Source organism: Drosophila nasuta, chromosome 2L (assembly GCF_023558535.2).
Source record: "Drosophila nasuta strain 15112-1781.00 chromosome 2L, ASM2355853v1, whole genome shotgun sequence".
Lineage (NCBI taxonomy): Eukaryota > Metazoa > Arthropoda > Insecta > Diptera > Drosophilidae > Drosophila > Drosophila nasuta.
In genome coordinates, this window is record NC_083455.1 from 14,235,903 (window position 1) to 14,254,491 (window position 18,589).

Genomic DNA, 18,589 nt, shown 5'->3' on the forward strand with positions numbered 1-18,589 from the left:
GACCCCCGACCAAAGACCGAAGCCAGAGCTCGCAGTATCTGTCCATCGCTTTGGCTTATCAGGCACAGCAAATGTGTGATTTGTGCTAAGTTTTTGGTTTCGCCTGAAGGCACAACAACCGTAAAGTCACTTGCGATTTATGAAGCGTCAGATTTGCCTCTTTCCCCTCGAGTCTAATGCTTAATTATTGCAAATTGCATATTGACAGAGAGATATAGTCGGAGGGAGGCCTCAACTCTCAATAAAAAATTAACACGAATTTCGTTGAATGTATTTCTGCTTAATATTTTAATTAGTGCAGCGGACATAAAACTCTCTCGTGTTGCGTGTAAAAATAAACCCAAAGATGTGGCAACTTAACGACCTGCCAGTAGCAGGTCTCTCTCCCTTTCTCTTTCTCTCTGTCTATATTTGCCTCTCATTCCATCTTTCTCTCTCGTGCTTAAGTACCTCAATCGGGCCATAGAGCAGCAAGCCTGACTGAAAATAAAATGTTTAAATGCGCGTAAAAAATCGTCTTTAAAAATGCGCATTAACTTTGAGAAACATAAAAAACAATCGTGTGGGCTAAGACTGTTAAGCATTTCTTTGCTTTACTTGCAACGCTGCTGCCCCCAAACTCTTCACATTTATGTTCTCAAAACACCAAATGACACTAGTTGAATGCCAGATTTGTTCTAGCGATTATTCCATCTAAGTTAATGACTAACTTAGCTATCAAAGTTCAGTTGGAATTTAGAAACCACTAGCCCACTATGAAAGTGAAAGTAAAGTAAAAATGTTAAAATAAAAATGCAGATTAAAGTGTAAATTGTATTTAACTAAGAAATTTCCTATTAAAGAAATACTTTTGTATGGGGAAAACACCTACTTAATAAGGGTTTGACTGACAATCTGGTATATTTTGAATATAGTATTCTATTGGTATATTTTTCTTAAAAATTGCCGGCAACACTTTTCAGCCAATATCATTGCGCAATCCTTCACAAATCACCTTCAATCCTGAAACATTAGAAGCGCTTTTATGGGACAATGCTCTGGCTTCTTGGAAGTCGCAATAGTTTGACTGACTGACTGCAGAACTGAGACTTTTGCGCTCTTCTGTTCACTCCGCTAAGTCTCACCCATCGTCATCATCATCATCATCATTACTAACATCAGAGCTTCCTGTCTGCCAATCGACTCGATTGACTTCGATCGGTGGCTTGTCTTCGTCTGAATGTCTGTTTGTCTGTCCGTCTGTCTGTCTGTCTGTCTTCTAGTCCCCTAATATAATGCCATGTCTGCGTTTTAAATTTATAAATTCTCAAATTATCAGTTTATGGCTGCTTTTAGTTTTATGAACCGATCACGTACCGACCATCAACCAATGCCGATCCTGATCTTTTCTTGCTCGCTGCGTGCGAATCTTTTTCGCCAGTTCATTTTCTCTTTCTGTTTGCTCTTTCTTTCATAGTTGTTTTTTCGTTATACTTTTATTGTTTCTTTTGTTTCGTTTCGCTTCGGTTCGACTCACTTCAGTTTCAGCGCATTTTTTATCGACTGCACAACTAATTAAAAAACGCTTCAGACTCAACAACACTCACACTTGGCAAACCGATAACCAACCATTCTTTTGCTATTCACTGCGTTCGGGGATCAAGGCCTAGAGGGTCGCTCGCTTTTTTTTTGTGGCGCTTTTAGTTTTTTGAAAATTTAACAAATTATTTAATGATAGATGGTTGTTAAATTGTTTGCTACGCTTCCACCACGACCGCAGCAACAACAACTTGGGCCATCATTAGAGATCTCTACACGGGGGTATTAAGTGATTATTATAGGACTTTGCCAGATCATCATCATCGCAACTGCATTTAATGTAATGAATTGAGTTCAAGCGGGCTTGCCTTTGGCATATCAGTAGCCGGTTTCAACTTTTCCCATCATTTAATATAAAAAAGTATATATATTTTTTGTAGAAAAAGAAACGCCAACTGCAATCGTTTCTTAGTTTCTTTGACTGGCAATCTAGTATATTATTTTGTACTCTATGGTAAATCCTGAATGTGGTACTTTATCGATATTTGTTCGTATATTAATTTGGTATATTTTTATAATATAATAATTACGTAACTTTATGGTATATCTTGTACGTTCTACTTTATCGATATACCAAATATGTCTTTCAATATCATTTAGTATTTTCTTGGTATATTAATTCGGTATATTTTTAGAATACGCTTTTAGTTAAATTTGGTATAATTTTGTATTTTGTTGGTATAATAATTTTGTTATGTTTTTAGAATATTGTATATATTTTACATTATATGTCTTGAAATTATAATTGCTGGTAATTTCTTAATAATAATAATAATAATGTCTTGAATCTAGTAGTTTATAAATATACCAAATATAACTTTTGGTATAACTTAGCATTGTGTTGGTATATACGCTTAGTATATTTTCAGTATGGTGTTTTATAAAGATTTGGATTTTAAAAAGGAGTATTTTGAATATACGGTTTTATCAAGATTGGGTCGCGGGTATACCAAATATCACCTTCGGTATAATTTAGTATTTTCTTGGTATTTTTTTTTTAGAATCTGAGTTTATTAAGATTGGATATCTCACAGTCGAATACTCTCGACTGTAGCTTTCTTAATTGTTTTTATTAAATTTAAAAGCAAAGTTCTGACAGCGTGTGGTTAATATATATACGAGACTTTTACCATTCTTTCTATTTCCCAATTGCCTATAAACATTGAAATGAGCCATAAAAATAAATCCAATATGCAATTCAACTAATTAACATACTCACAGGGCAAATAAAAATAATGAAATTAAAAGTCAACTAAATGTTCGTGAGAGCTCACCATGTCAATAAGGCATTTAGTTCATTTATAACTCGCATTATGTTGCATAATTAAACATTAATATTTACATGGGATCAAAAAGCAAATAGAAAAAACCCGACTGGGTATGAGAATGCAACTAAAGATACCCTTTAAAAATATTTGGTTGCTAAATTTCTTTTAAACTTAAACAAAATATTTTGTATAATTGAGATATAAAAATATGTATGTGTATGTATGTATTTCAAAATATGTTTTTGAACACTTTATCATACCCATTTACAGCAGATTTCTCAGTTTGCAGGGTATACTCGGCATTAGTGAAAAATAGGCCATAAATTATTTGAATGGCTTGTAACAATTTCGTGAGCTTTAAATTCAATACAAATGTTGATAACTATTTATCAATGCGTATTTGGCGTTTTATGGCTTTTAATTAATATTTTCGGTAGTCAACCGACCACCGGCGGCGTTTGATAACATGGCGCATTCATTCATTTATTCAATGCATCGCGTGGGCGAGTGTCTCATTTAAATACGCATATACTCAAATAGAAAAAAACAACAACAAATGTTTCGAAATCTAGATAATCATAGAGTGTGGATTCATTAAAAACGAAATATGAGCAACGGCAGCAACAACAAAACAAAAGACCGCCAACTTTTTATGGAGCTTTCAGCTGCTGGCGGTCCAGCCCAGTTTTCCCCCCCTCATCATGCAACACAGCGCCTGCCTCATCCACGCTTCTGTGTGGCAAATAGTTTTGTAGATTCCTATCGAAGCTTGGCGAGCTGAAAAACAAAAAAAAAAAAACACCAAACAGCAGGCGGGCAAAATGAAGCCAATATCTAGATATACGACTCTAGTCTCTGTTTGTATATTGTAAATTGTATTTTTCAGTATAATTAATTACATATTTCAATTGTGTGACATTTGGATTACGAAATTCACATTTTTCCCTTCTATGTCTCTCTTGTGTTTTTTTTATATATTTATTTATTTACGCTTTGTTTGTTGTCACTTTTTGTGGGCAACATTGCGTATTGCGCAGCGGGTCGAATTATGTCGCGTATTGGATTTCAGTTCACACAATTCAATTTGAAATCAACTTTTTTCTTGTATATATTTAACAAAGTACACAGAGCATTGCATTGTTTATTGTAGAATTTTGTATGGAATGCAAAGCAAAGAATGACGGACTGAAAACTTAGAAATATTTTCATTTATTTTGAGTTAAATTATAAAAAAAACATGTAAGAAAGCTACTGTCGAATGTGTCCGCTACCCATTTAGTAATAAAGCAAAAAAGGGCTTTATTAATTTTTAAATATACCAAATAAATGTACCACAAAATGTATACTATTAAAGTATTACATTCGAGTTATAACATATAAGTTATAATACTATGGGTAGCAACTATTTGCGCTCTTACAACTTTCGTATTCGAAGATTTAAGATTCTACTTTAAAGTAGCAAGAAGAAAATTCTTGAATTTAAGAGATCTTCGATATTAAAAGTAGATTTTTTACCTTGCTTTAAGATTTTTGCAACCTAAATGTCTGGTTTCCTTTATTTTAAGGTTGTAAAGTTCCTTAACCAAGATTTGCAATTTACTTTTCCATATAAACTTTTCTCCCTGTGTATATTTTAATTTTATTTTATTATATTAGGAACATTTGTGGCCAAGAAGCTTCTGTTTACTTTTATTTTAACATACATAGAAAATACGTTTCTACAATATTTCACAATAAGCAGTAAATAATAAATCAATTATTTTATAAGTAAAATGCTTATTAAATCAACTAAAAATTTCTCTTTCAATTTTACTCAAATTATGATTGTTTTTATTTTAAATAAAGACTGATTAAAATTCCTTTCGCACAGCTTAAGTGTCATACCGTGCTTAATCTCAATTTATTTGCCTTGTTAACTCTTTTTTTTTCTTGTGTTGTGTTGTGTTGTGCTGATTGAGTTATGTTCTTTGGCTGTCTTGTGGTTTTTGACTTCGACAAGTAACTAGCCATTGTCTTTCTCAATCGAAACACGATTTGTTGTGTCATATATCAATAGAGTACATAATTTACGCATAATTCATTTTCCCAACAACAGCAACACGCACACACACCAAATTTTAATTATAGCCATCACTCATGTTGGCTAACTAGCAAGGGGCCCAAAAGGAGCGATAGAGAAGAACACTCCTGTACATAAATTTCACACTCAACTCATTTCCTGCTCATTATCATATGTATCCCTATACACACATATACACACACATTATACAATCGGTGTTGTTGGAGTTAGATGAGCATGCGCTCCATACGCATATCCCCAAAAAAAAACACAGAGATTGTTGCCTCTACTCCATTCTCCTCTTTCTCCTTCTCCTCCAACGGAAAAAAGAAACCCACTCACTTTGGGTTTGGCTCTGTCTCGTCGAGTGGGCGGCCAAGAGTCTCAAAGTCTCTCTGTTCCTGTCTCAGTCTCGATGTTTGGAGATCTGCGTGTCTTGCAGATTTGTGGTGCGAGGATCGCAGAAGGCAATCAGCCTGTCACAGCCGCTAATTTCAATTATCTCGAGTGTATGCGTACAAGTAATTTGTTTACTTTTGCCAGCCACAAAGCCACAAAGCTCCAAAATCTCTTCTCTCTCTTTCTCTACACACAAATTTAACCAATAGCCATAGCGTTTTAGAGTTGGGTCTCTCTATATCAACTGGAACTAAATGCGGAAACACTTTTGCAAGAGCCTCTTGAGCCAGTTTTTTTTTTTTTTTGTGTATCTTTTTTGTTGATCGGCGTCGGCTTGCGGCTTTTGCAGATTCTTGGATTCCGATTAACAAAAAAAAAACTGGAGAAGCGAAAGGTTTGGCGTTGTATTTATTTTTCGGGGCGAATGAGATAAACGAGCAGATGCTCTTAAAGAATGCAAAATATATTTTAGAGATATAGTTTAACTAGCGTAATGTTATATAAAATATTTAATCTTGATACATTTTTAAATGTAATTTGAAATATGTATAATCTGTTTAAAAAAAATATTATTATTTATTTTGGTTAGTATGATAAAAGTTCTATTATAAACATGTCTTACTGTTGTCACTACTTTCCATTCACTTTAATAATTTAAATCATTTTGAAAAAAAAAACAATTTATTTCAAAATTTACGTGAAAAAGATATTATGAATAGGAAGCATAATTACATTACTATTAAAAAAAAATCTAATAAATACATTACTTAAATTTTTATATATTCTTTTAAACACATTAAAGCATTCAAATTTATTTTAATTATGCCTTAAATGAGTAGCTTAAATATCTCGCCCTGCAATAAACTACTTGACCCAGCTAATATACCTTAGCATTGAGTGCATTTCTCGACCGCCCGCAGCTGCTATTAACGCCTTTTCAGTGTTTTTGATTGTCAAATTAGCCGTCACCATAAATTAATAACGAAAGTAAGAGCCGAATTAAAGCCAACATCTTTGAATATGAACGCATAACAAATACACATAAATACAAATTCGAGTCGAGTGAACTTTTGGGGCTGGCAATCAAAATGTCATTTCATTTTGTGAAGTAAAGTGGAGCTGGTAAATCCGCAATTGAGACGGCAACTTACATGTCATTAACATGGGCTTAGACCCCGCCACAAGCAGACATGACATGACAGACAGTCAGAGGGCAAGAGAGAGACAGATAACCAAGTGGAATAGAGAGAGAGAGAGAGAGAGAGAGACAAAGACCGACAATGTCAAGTTAGGGCTAACAAAAACATTTAAATGTGCCCAATGCCAAGCACTAAGCCATGTCAATATTTTGGTCTGCGCTGTTGCCGAACTTCAGTGCTGAGCGGCAACAGCGCAGCGGAGGAGTCTCTATAAATTGGCCAATTATCAGCATTTGAAATATGCTTTACCTGAGAGCCTGAGCAGACACACATACACATACAATTGTTACCTGTGCCGAATGTAGTACTAAAATGAAATACGAAATAAAGGCATGTATGTACGTGCATTGTATGCACTCTGACCTTTTGGGCCAGACAATGCATATTGTTGAGGATCGCAGCAGGCAGGTGGTGCATCGACTCGAACACAACACGCACAATTTTCATTTCTTGTATAAAAAAATATATATGTATGTATATATACACACCTTTATTTTACACTTGGCAAAGTAAATGTATCTCGTGAACTGCATTAATGAACCGACTTCACACTCCAGATATAAGAACCTCTCTCTCTCTCTCTCTATCTACCTGAGTAGGCGATTGAGTGGGAGCAAAAGTAGAAGAGTGAGAACAAAGTTATTGATTATTTAACAAACGTTGGGAAATTAGGCAGCGATTTATACAAAAAGTAAGGAAAAAAGCCTCTTCTTGGATATGGATTTTGATAAATTAATAGAATATCGTTCGTCTGTCCGTCCATTCAATTGATTTTCGTCGAGAGGGGAAATTCATTAGCGGCTTCTAACGGAGCCGAAACGATATGGATATTGGTTATGTGGCTCTATCGCAGTGATTCTGATTCTGTTTCTATTTCTCATTCTCATTCTGTTTGATATTGTGTGTTGTGAAATGCACCCAAAGTTCTTCTTGTAGTTTTTTTGTCAGTCTTTATTGCAGTTTGGAAATGGATGAGCTAACAGCTGGAGAGCGAGTGCGGCACTCGTTCAGATTGGATAGCAAATGGTCGCCACTTAAGAACACCATGTGAAAGGGGTTTGGAGAGGGGGCATTGGTCAGAGCCAACATGTTGCCAATGGGCTAACAACAAGACGGCACAACACATTCAAATACAATACAACAATAGAAATACATTTTTATATGTCAGACGTCCAAAGTTTGTATATCCACAATCGGCGCCTTAATGAGTTAAGATACCAAACCCCAAACCAAAAGCAAAAGCATAATAATATTAATTGAATTTAAAATAAATATGAAGCCAGAAAAAGGTGTCAAGAAATGGGCAAACATTTTGAAATTGGATTGATGCTGATTATTTGATGAATATTTAATGAACACGTTGGGGTCTATAACAAAAATGCTCAATTTAAGTAGAGCATTTATTTAAAAGCAAATTTAATTTAGAATACCAAACATTCCCAACATTCTAAAGAATTCTGCAAATTCTTGCCAAATGCCAAATTTGCTTTTTTATCAAGAAAACTCGGGCGGCGTCTTCGACTTAATTTGGTATTTCCCCGAAATAAAGCCTAACGCAAATGTGGCGACAAAACAAAAACAGCAAGTAAACAAAAGTTCAACAATTCCGTTCCACATTTGATATGGATTATTCGCAATTCCGGCTAATTAAGTAAAAATTACTAGAGCATGCATGTCACATTTTATTTTCATGATGGCCCATAAATTAAAAAAGATAATTCTTAGCGAAAACAAAATAGATTAATAAATAATAAATCCAATTATTATTGTGCACCAATTCAATTCAACCATTCCCACACACAGTCCACAAATCTAATGTTGCTCAACACGCACACAACGTGGGCGCCGCATTGAAACGACTGGCAAATGAAACAAAACAAACCAAATTGTAAACAAAGCGAAGCGGTTGGGAGAGAGAGAGAGAGCGCGCATATTAAAATCCACAGCATGCAACAAGTTTAACAGCGTCAAATGCGTTGGCTAGAAGAGTGCGCAACGATGCGCCTAACAGTGCCATTTCGAGTAATGCACTGTGCCTGTGCGTTTTGTGTGTGTGTGTGGATTGTGTGGCCCGGTTAACAGAGACGCTCGCTGTTAACAGTCGTCGCTGTGGACGCGCATTCAATTTGCTGCTGATACTCGGTCGCATCGGTTGTGCGAGCGGGTTTCGTCGTTTGTTTTACTCTCGGTTTCCGTTTCGTATCGCGCGACGTGTCGTCGGCGTTCGCGTAATTTTTGAGTTCTGTGGAAAACTCGCATGCCACTAGAAGGCGAGATTTCAGCTGGGAACGCGCGTACCCAAGCGAATTTTCGTGCGTAACGCGTGGATTTAGCGGTGTTTAAACGCCATATATGATGGCTGCATAAAAAGGCAAAAAAGAAAGGATTATAGAATTATATATGATTATAGTAAATAGAGTGCCAATTAAAATACAACAAAAAATTCAAATGGAGTGCTAAAGTGAATTTGAAAACGGTGCATCATTTATTCAGTTTTTGGCCAAAGAAGTGAAAACTAGAATTCTGACAAAATGCATTCTAACGCATCTACAAAAATACAAAATGTGAAAATTATAAATAACAACGCGAGTGAGATCAAACAACAACTACAACTGCAACGACGACGACGACGACACAGAAACAATCAAAATGTCGCCCCAACGTCGCCGGCTGAGCGGCTAAAAATACAACACAACAACAACGAGAGGAGTTGTGGCAAGCGGCGACAGATGATGCGTCAGCGTCAGCGTCAGCGTCAGTCACCTCCATTGTTGCAGCAGTTGCTGCTGCTGTTTGCTGGATTAAATGGATTAACACAAGTTGCAGCGCTCAAGGGTAAGTCCATATACACATCCATACTATAATATATAGTTCACATATCCCTAGTCTCTTTAATATTTGTTGGTTGAAGGGCAACCCTGCCACATAGAAACTCCAAATATGATTAACTATTTCCGCGCTCTAATGGCCAACAAATCCTTTGTGGAAATGCACACATACACACATATGTACATATAGTTCCCTTCCTCTCTCACACTCTCTCGATATTTATTAGTGTCATTTGTTGTTTCCATTCTCGTTGCCACATTTGGTGCCTCGCTTTGACTATTTTTGGTTGGGGGCACGAGTTGCAACAACAACAAGAGCAACGACAACGCACCAAACGAACTGAAATTAAGGCAACGCGGCGCGTTTGCTAATGGATTTTAATGCCGCTTTATAGTCGTGTCTATAAGCATAATTCAACTTTGTATTTTTTTCTCTTCTCGTTTTCTGTGTGTTTTTTTTTACCGTCGGGGTGATTTGTGGGATACCTATTCCGACTATTATTTAGATAGGTAGATGTTCTCTTGTTAATAGTGCAACAACAACAAAAAGTTTCAACAAAGATCATATTACATAGCGAAAAGTGATAGATTACTATTCGGACTTCGTTTCGATCGTTTCCCAGAAAGAATATTTTTTCTTCTCAGTAAGCTGCTTCCTTCTTTATTATAAAACCGATTGCGTTAGTTTCTGTTGCACAACAATAACAAATATCAAAGCGAACATAGTACTTAATAACCAAAGGCAAAAAAACATTAACAAAATAAAATAGTTTGTATTTTGTGGTTGTTGCGGTTTTTACTTGAAAATTTCAAAAGATATTGTCTTCGTTGATAATCATTGCGGTTAGTTGGAAAAATGTGCAACTTCACATGCGCTGCTAATCAGCCCGAACAAGAAAATTAATAGAAATATTTCGTAGAAAATTAAGCCGACATCTTTTATTGGTTTTCTGTTTTAAAGTAGATCAAAATTTTGATTTTGATTTCGATTTTTATTTAAGATTTTAATGGCAAACAGAATTTATGTTTAAAGTCGATTTGAGTTTGAGTTTTTATTGCTATGCAACATGACATAAAATTGTTGTAAAATATATAAAAAAAAATTTGTAGTTTTGAAATGCGCAGTGGAAATAGAAATAGTTAAAGAAAAATCCATCAACTTTTAATAACTAAACTGAATATACTTCAGTTAGATAGTATTTTTTATATGTTAGTATATATTTTGGTATTTTTCCTTTTCTTAAATTACTGAAATAACTTTAGCTGCTTTTTATATAACTTAGTATTTTTTTAAGTATATTAGTATATATGTTAGTATTTGGCATTGTCTTAAATTACAAATACTTTTTGCTCAAATAACTTGTGTTAGATAACTTTTTGCTTTTTAGTATTTTTGTTATATATTAGCATATATCCTGGTATAATTTTTTTGTTCTTATATAGCTTAGTATTTTTATTACATATTAGTATATATTTTGGGTTTCCGCATTGTCTTAAATTACAAATATTTTGCTCAAATAACTTGAGTTAGATAATTTCCTGCTTTGCTTTTGGCCCTTTTTCCCTACTGCTGCCCACATGATTTAACAATTGAGTGGAGCCAATCATGTGATTGTTGAAATAACATGTTGCAGCCTTTTGCAGCTGCAGCAACACTTGACTTCATTTACATGACTCAAAGGTTGCCCCCCAAAAGCGGCAAAACTCAACTGCTACTTAGCCCAATTTCGCATAATGCACATGAGATTTTTTTTTTCTTCCCTACAGTCAACACAATCGACAGTCTCTTTTTTCTGTGCTCCTCTCGGTTGGTAATTTTTGCGGGAAAATTACAAAAAAAGGCCAACGGGCAACGTTCGGAAAATTGAGCCGCAGCAATTGTAACACTTTTTTTTTTTTTGTTGTACGTTGGCAAAATCTTAACTAGGCAATGTAGAAAAAAAGAAAAAAATTGTTCATGAAATTCCCTGGAGACAAACTGCACGCCAGTTGCAATTCACCTTTTTCTCTCTCTCGGTCTCTCCCTTGAACAGCTTGGCTAGCTGGAAAAACGCTCCCCAGAGTAACATTTATAAGCATTTTGTCAGAGTTGTCGTTGCTTCTCGTCTCGGTGTCAACCCTGGGCAACATGTTGTGTTGAGGGCGACGTTTAGCAGCAGATAATTTTTTATGACCCGCTTTGCTGTTGCTTTGATTCGGATTCTGATTCTGATTCTTGAAAGTGTTGCACGCTGCTGCCCGCTGCTGGTGCCACAAGCAGCCAACGATTGACCCGACCCACCACCTCGAGATTGGTCATGCCACCAACACAACACCCCGTTCATGCCACACTCTATAGTATAGTATAGCATTTATAGTGAGGGAGCTTTGCTGCCGTGTGCCGTGTTGAGATAATTTTATACAATTTATTATCAACGTGCGACTGGCGTCGCGTGCAACACTTGCCACATGGCTCATCACAGCTTCAACGCGCCGTTGTTGTTGCGTGCTAAATGTTTTCGCTTTTGGGATTGAGAATTCTGTGCAATCGTGAAGTAATCGGAATCTCCCCGCCCCGACCAAAATTCAAATCGTTTGCGTGTGTTTGCTTGTTGCATTAAAAAGCATTTAATAAGCATTACAGATTACACACATTTCTACGCAAATATTGAGGGTGTAAAACTCACGTTGCATCAATTTTACGCTGAGCCAAAGACGTCAAAGATACAGCTAAGCCTTTTAACTTTTGATATAGATCGGTTATGGGTTTATCATGGATATTAGACTGAGAGAAAATTTTAAATGGTTTATTGTTGATTACTTTACTTTCCAACACTCGCATTGATTAGTTGAAAGCTTTGTTGTCTTAACCAATCTCATACATTAAGTTTAGTATGAAATAAAAATAAATTAAAATGTGCCAAATTGTTTTGTATGGCGAAATGTTTTATTAGACTGCTGAGTATTTAACCAGGCAAACTTTTTGAACTAAGAAATCACTGCAGCTATTAAACCGAAATATGCAAGATTAGTTGGCAATTTTTTACGAGTTCGCAACTCAACAATTAACAATTTATGTTTCATAAAGTTTATGATGCTGTAAAAGAATAAAAAAAATTAATTAAAAAATACCAACTACACATTTTCAATTAAAACGTAGTCTGAAAATATACCAAATTTACATACTGAATGCTATATTCGGTATATTAATATATTATTCCATGCAAAATATATCATAAACTACTGAAATATACGAAAAGGCCGATAGTGAGTATATTTATATGGTACAGTATTCAAAATATACCACAAAATACTAAAAATATTCCGGAGGCTAATATTGGATATGTTGATATAGTACTTTATTTAAAATATACCGCAAAAATACTAAAATATATCAGAGACTGGATATGTTGAAAAATTATTACTTTAAAAATATACTAGATTTTCAGTTAAAGCAACTGAGGATGCAACCCGATTGCAGTAGGCGTTTTTTGCTTTACACAATTATTTTTTTAATATCTTGTTCAATTTTTCTCAAACAAATGTTCAGGCATCCTAAATACTGTTGTTATTATTGTATGTATCACAAAATCTAGCTTAAAAACTAAGCTTAGATTTTAAACAAGCTCTGTCAAAAAGGAGATATAATTTCTTTCTCTTTCTTTTAATCTCTGAGATCTTCATACAGACATGGGTAGCGGGTATAAAAAGAATTACAAAACTAACAAATGTTGAAAATTGCTTTGGAATTTCAGCGTATTTTCGATTCGTCTAGTTGCTGTCTGTTATTACTCGTATTTGCTTCCATTTTAATTAAGCGCTAGCGAATACTTCTTTTTTTCTTCTTCGTTTTGCTGGCAGAGAGTTATTTGATCTGCCGGGGGGGTTACTTTTCAGCTAAATAATAATTAATTATGGAAAAAACAACTAGCGAGTGGAGGCAAGCAAAGCGAGTCTCTCTCTCTCTCGATTCGCAGTTCTTCTTAAGCGCCAAGTTTTGCCTACGCAAATACGCAAGAGTTTTGCTTCCTGGACATGGACGTGATTCTGGACATGGACATGGACCAAGCGACCGGCTGCAAGTAATTGCAACAACTCTCTCGGTGTGTGTGTGTGTGTGTGTGTGTGTGTGTGTGTGTGTGTGGCAAGTCGCCTTTTGTTGTAGTTGGACACAGCTTTACATAGCCGTGGGTTTATTTTTTGCATGTCTTTCTTGAGCTTTGCGATATTAAAAATAAGGAAAAAATTAAGCCTGGCAGCCGCGTTAAATGCAAACTTGCAGCCGCTTTTCTGTCTCTTTTACTGTTCACTACATTTTTTTTTTTTACTTTTTTGGTTGCCCAAATGTTGCACACCGTTATGGCAGTTGGCGTTCAAGTTTGCTTGCCACATTTTTGCATGCAACGAGAAACGCTCGACAAAAATGGGTTTTCTTTTCTATTTTTTTTCGGGGCAGAGAGAAGGCGTTGCTGTTTGTTGCTGCTGCTGAGGCTGCCGCCGCTCACAGCTCGAAGCGTTTTGGCGAGCTGCTTTCAAAGTTGAAAGGTGATGTGGCAGCTAGATTTATGCTAGCTTATAACGGGAGTAGCTTGCAAACACACACACATACACTTACACATAAAGCAAAAGTTTCCCAGCTGCATTTCTCGATTTTTCAGAAGAAAGTCTTTCAAGTTCTCAGAGACTTCTCGAACTGATCTTTATCGGTATCGGTTTCGGTATCGCTTGTTATCTGCAACTCAATTTTGTACATCAACAACAACATTTCATCATCGCTTAGCTAGTTATGTTTTCTTAGCTATTTTGTTTGCCATTATTTTGTATCTAGATATTTGTATTTTTTTTCTTTGATTGAATGCCTCAGCATAATACTGTCTGGCTTTTTTTTTTGTGTGTGTGGGTTTTTTCTTGTTTGACCTAAAGCTGACTTGCAGCAATTTTGTTTAGATCTTTGACTTGTGATATATTTATTACATTTTCGGTCGCCCACATGCCTAATTTCAGCTGCCGCAATCCGATAAGTGAATCACAGTATAAATATTTCTTTAAGTTTGTACAAATTTTTAATACTGCTTAATTTTGTTGCTGTCTTGATTTTTGATAATTTATAGAAGTATTTCTAAAGAGGATTACAAAGTTTAAAGAGCTGTGTGAGTTATTTAAATTATAGCATAAAGGTGAATTAATATTGCACAATACAAATTTTGGTTAATTTGACTAAAAGAAAAACATTTTTATAATCGATTTTGTATGGGGAAAAAAGTATAAAAAAAAACAATGTAATCTAACCATTTGCAATAAAAAAATATTTTCAAAAAATACCAAATTTATACTGCAAAAATACTAAAATATACCAAAGGTTATATTTGATATATTGATTGATTTCTGCACTTCAAATATACGAAAAGATATATTTGGTATAAAAAACTACCAAATTCTATACTTTGTATATTGGTATGGAACTACATTCAAAATATACCACAAAATACTAGAATATACCGAACGACATACTCGATATGTTGATATAGTACAACCTTGAAAATATACTGAAAAATTGATATACTACCACTCTCAAAATATACCATAAAGTCAAAAATATACCATTTTCTCAACCAAATCATTTGCTAGTAAACTTAGCAGCTGTTTAACTTGAAATGCATCTGCATTTTTCATGCTCGCTAAATCTAATCAGAGTTGATATCTGTCGAGATAATTTCAGGCATAATTTCGCTCAGCTGAAAACTCATTTCCGCGGGCACCACAAAAAAAAAATAAAGAAAAGAAGAAAAAACAGACGCCAAGCGGCAGGTAAAAGATGCGCCAAAAACTTGTGAGTAGGTTTTATGTGTGTGTGTGTGTATTTGTGTGTGGCTGGCTGTCAAGGAGATAAAACCAGAAGATTTGCATATTTGCACTTGATGCAGTTGAAGTTTGGCGATTTGCACGACGTCAGAGGGAGTGAGGGAAGAGTGAGGTAATTTTGCCGGCAGCTAGTTGCAAGTTGCCAGTTGAGAAAGATTTGGCGGCGCTGCCTACGCGCTGACTGCGCCACGAAAATTATGAAAAATTTCAAAAGAATTGCCTTGAGTCATAGTTGGCGACGTTGCAACCAAGAGAGTGAGAGAGAAAACGTTTATAATTTGCTAACAAGACGATCGACGCGGCGGCGCCGCCGCTGCAACGCAAACGCGACGTTTGTCTGCAATTATGACAAGTTGACAAACGGCTTAATCCTAATCTCTTTTCCCAGACTCTCTCGTAAACTAAACGATTTTGTGGCCAAAATGAAAAGATGCAGCAGAAACGATATTGCCACATGGCATTTAAATCAATAAAAGATGCGGCAAAGAGGCACAAGAGGAACGTTTATCGCATTTGTGATATCTAATACCAATGACTAAGACCTCTACCTGCCTCATGCCTCTTGCCACACTCTCTGTGTTGCACGTTCGCGTCTCTCCGCTCGTTGAAGTCATCTTCCGCCTCGTCGAGTGCGACACATGCAAATTGGCCATGTTTGAGTGGAAAACAAGTTTGCGTCGCGCTCTCGACGCTGCTTTCTTGTAGTCACCTGCGTAAGCGACAACGACAACGACAACTGCAACAGCCAACAACCAACAACCAACATTCAACGGCAACGTCGACGACGACGACAACGATCAACGGGCAATGGCCAACAACTTGCAACATGCAAAATTGGACTGCGCTGCGTGCAAATAAGGCTAAAATGGCAACAACAACAGCAACAACAAACTCGACTGCTGTTGCTGCTGCCACGCAGACAATCAGCCATAAATCTAAATGACTGTCAACCCAAGCCATGCCACAAACAGCGGCCCACAATGCAACGCCGCGTTGTTGCAACATGTTGCCCACAGACTCGCTGCAAGTTAAGAGAGAGAGACTTGAGCCTAAACTCATTTGCCGCCAGGCTGATAAGACACACACACTGAAATATGCCAAGAACTTGATATTGATATTGTGCCGGCATCGCATTTACCATAAATATTCCCTTTCAACTTTGTTTATTATTATATACGAATTGTGGGAGCATTTTAACGACTAGACGAAAACAAAAACTAAAAAACACAGACACACATAGTTCCATGAAGCGACTCAACTTGCATCGCATTTTAATTTCAATTGAGCCGCAGATGTTCAGTTTTGTGTTGACTGGCAGCATTAATAAATAACATCAACATAAATTGAAATGTTCTCAGTGACGGGGACAGCTTAGAAAAATAAATGTAAGCTTTAAATACAAAATAAAGGATTAGAATTCTATATGAAAAACAATATAAATTAAAGACTTGATCGTTTTAGTGTTGAGTTCAGCTTAGAAGAAAATATATACTTTGAAATATGGTATAATAAAAATACTAAAATACTATATGCTTTAATGGAAAGTGAACAATTCATATAGTTAATTAAAAGAATTGATTAGATTAAATAAACACGAACATAAATGGAAAATTTGATTTTAAAATATGTGAAATTTGCTAAGAAATATCTGAATGTATTTCGATTAATTTTTCCACACCGCAGTAAATTGCCTGCACTATAAATTAGAGTATTAGGCGCAAGTCTTTTGTTTAACACTCGTTAAATTTGTGAACCAAACTCTCTCTAAGCTTATGAGAAACTACTCTGGCTTTCGACACGCTGCCCACGCACAGTGGTCATAAAAACCAAAAACTGGTAGCTTTAAATTCAACTAGTTTTGTCATCGATTTCATTAGTTTTAGTCACAGAGACTCTGTCAAATGGCACTTGAAAGTGCAACGCGCAGTTTTCCTTCTTCTTCTACGCGCCAGTTAATTTATTGCACTTTTGTGAGAGGGAAATGCGATAGGCCAATCACTTGAGTGAGTGCAGAGAAGAAGTCGCAGCTCTCCTCTCGATGAGGCATGCATTTAAGATAAGGCGTCACTTGTCGCCGTCCCTTTGGCATTTTCTTTTTTGTCCCCTCACTCCACATTTCCATCGTCATCTCCTAGTTTTTCTCGTTTTTAGCATTATTTACATTTTAAGAGGCAAAGTGAAGCTAGAAGCAGCAGCTTGAGTGACAAGCAGACATTTTATACTTCTTTTTTTTTTTTTTGTTTTTCGAGGCTCAAATTACAGCACAGACATTTGTTTAGAGTGTTGCGCCGTAGAATTGTTTACATTCTTTACTTTTTCTTTACATTTTATTTGTATTTTGTGTGTGTGCGTTGTTGTTTTTATTGTTCCTGTAAACATTTGCAATAGAGAAAAAGAATAAGAACTGAAGAAAAACTGGAACTGGAACTGGGTTAGGCGGGTGTGGCCTTTGGCAGCGCAAAGTAAATATTTAATTAGTGACGCACCTTGTGGGAAATTGGATTTCACTACACAGAAGAGACGCCCATGCAAATGTCGGCATTTTGTTCATTTGCCTTTGAGGCACACAAGATTCTAGGAAAAATCGTTCAGTAGAAATGTCAAGTCATGCAATGCGATCGCTGATCATCTTCCAACATCAACTTCAACTTCCAACTTTATTCTCATCATCTTTAGCTTCATCGCCATCTTCTTCTCTGTCTGTTAATTGATTCAGCATGATTTTGTATTAATTGTCAGATCGATTAGAGGCTGATCGTTTATGCGTTTATTGACTGTCTACAGAATTTACGGGCTAATTAGCCATTCAGCCGATTCGCAGACGTGACGCGACTGACAACGAACAAAAATTATTCGCGCATTCTGCTTTATGTCTTCTCTTCTTGCATCATAAATTTACTTTTGCATTTTTTGGTTTGAAAATTAATTATTGCCACGGCTGCAATTTGTGCGGTTAATTAATCAACTGAAGAATTTGCATGACAACGAACGAGACACAGCAGAAAAACAGAAAGACAGACAGTCAGGCAGTCAGGCAGGACAGCTGAGTGATCCTGGATGCGCTCAACAGATTGATGTCTGCTTGCTTGCCACATCGCGTGCAACTTCATCGTCGTCTTCATCTCGTCTTTTCGTATCTGTGGCAAATCTCTCTCTTTCCGTCTGAACCCAGCACGATCATTAATAAACCGCTGTGAGCTGTCAATAAACATCAACGTCTTGAACGTCTTTCGAACGTCGAGATTGGCACAAGAGAAACGAGTGAGAAAGCTTCAGTCGAGTGTGCTCGACTGTGAGATACCCGCTACACTTTTTTATTAACAGCTAAATAGTGCATTATTCTTCTTAAAATATACCAAATTAATGTACTACAAAAATACTAAAATATTATATATACAAATAGCTCGGTATTATTCT

At 36.0% G+C, this 18,589-nt stretch overlaps 1 protein-coding gene across 1 annotated transcript in view; it reads left to right on the forward strand.

Moving 5' to 3' along the window:
* The first annotated feature begins 8,642 nt into the window (after nucleotides 1–8,642).
* LOC132796685 (protein sax-3) overlaps nucleotides 8,643–18,589 on the forward strand; it is a 57,130-nt gene continuing 47,183 nt past the window's right edge. Inside the window, exon 1 of the mRNA XM_060807941.1 lies at nucleotides 8,643–9,338. Within this exon, the coding sequence (XP_060663924.1) occupies nucleotides 9,035–9,338 (304 nt within the window). The 5' untranslated portion in view covers nucleotides 8,643–9,034. The remainder of the gene's footprint in view (nucleotides 9,339–18,589) is intronic.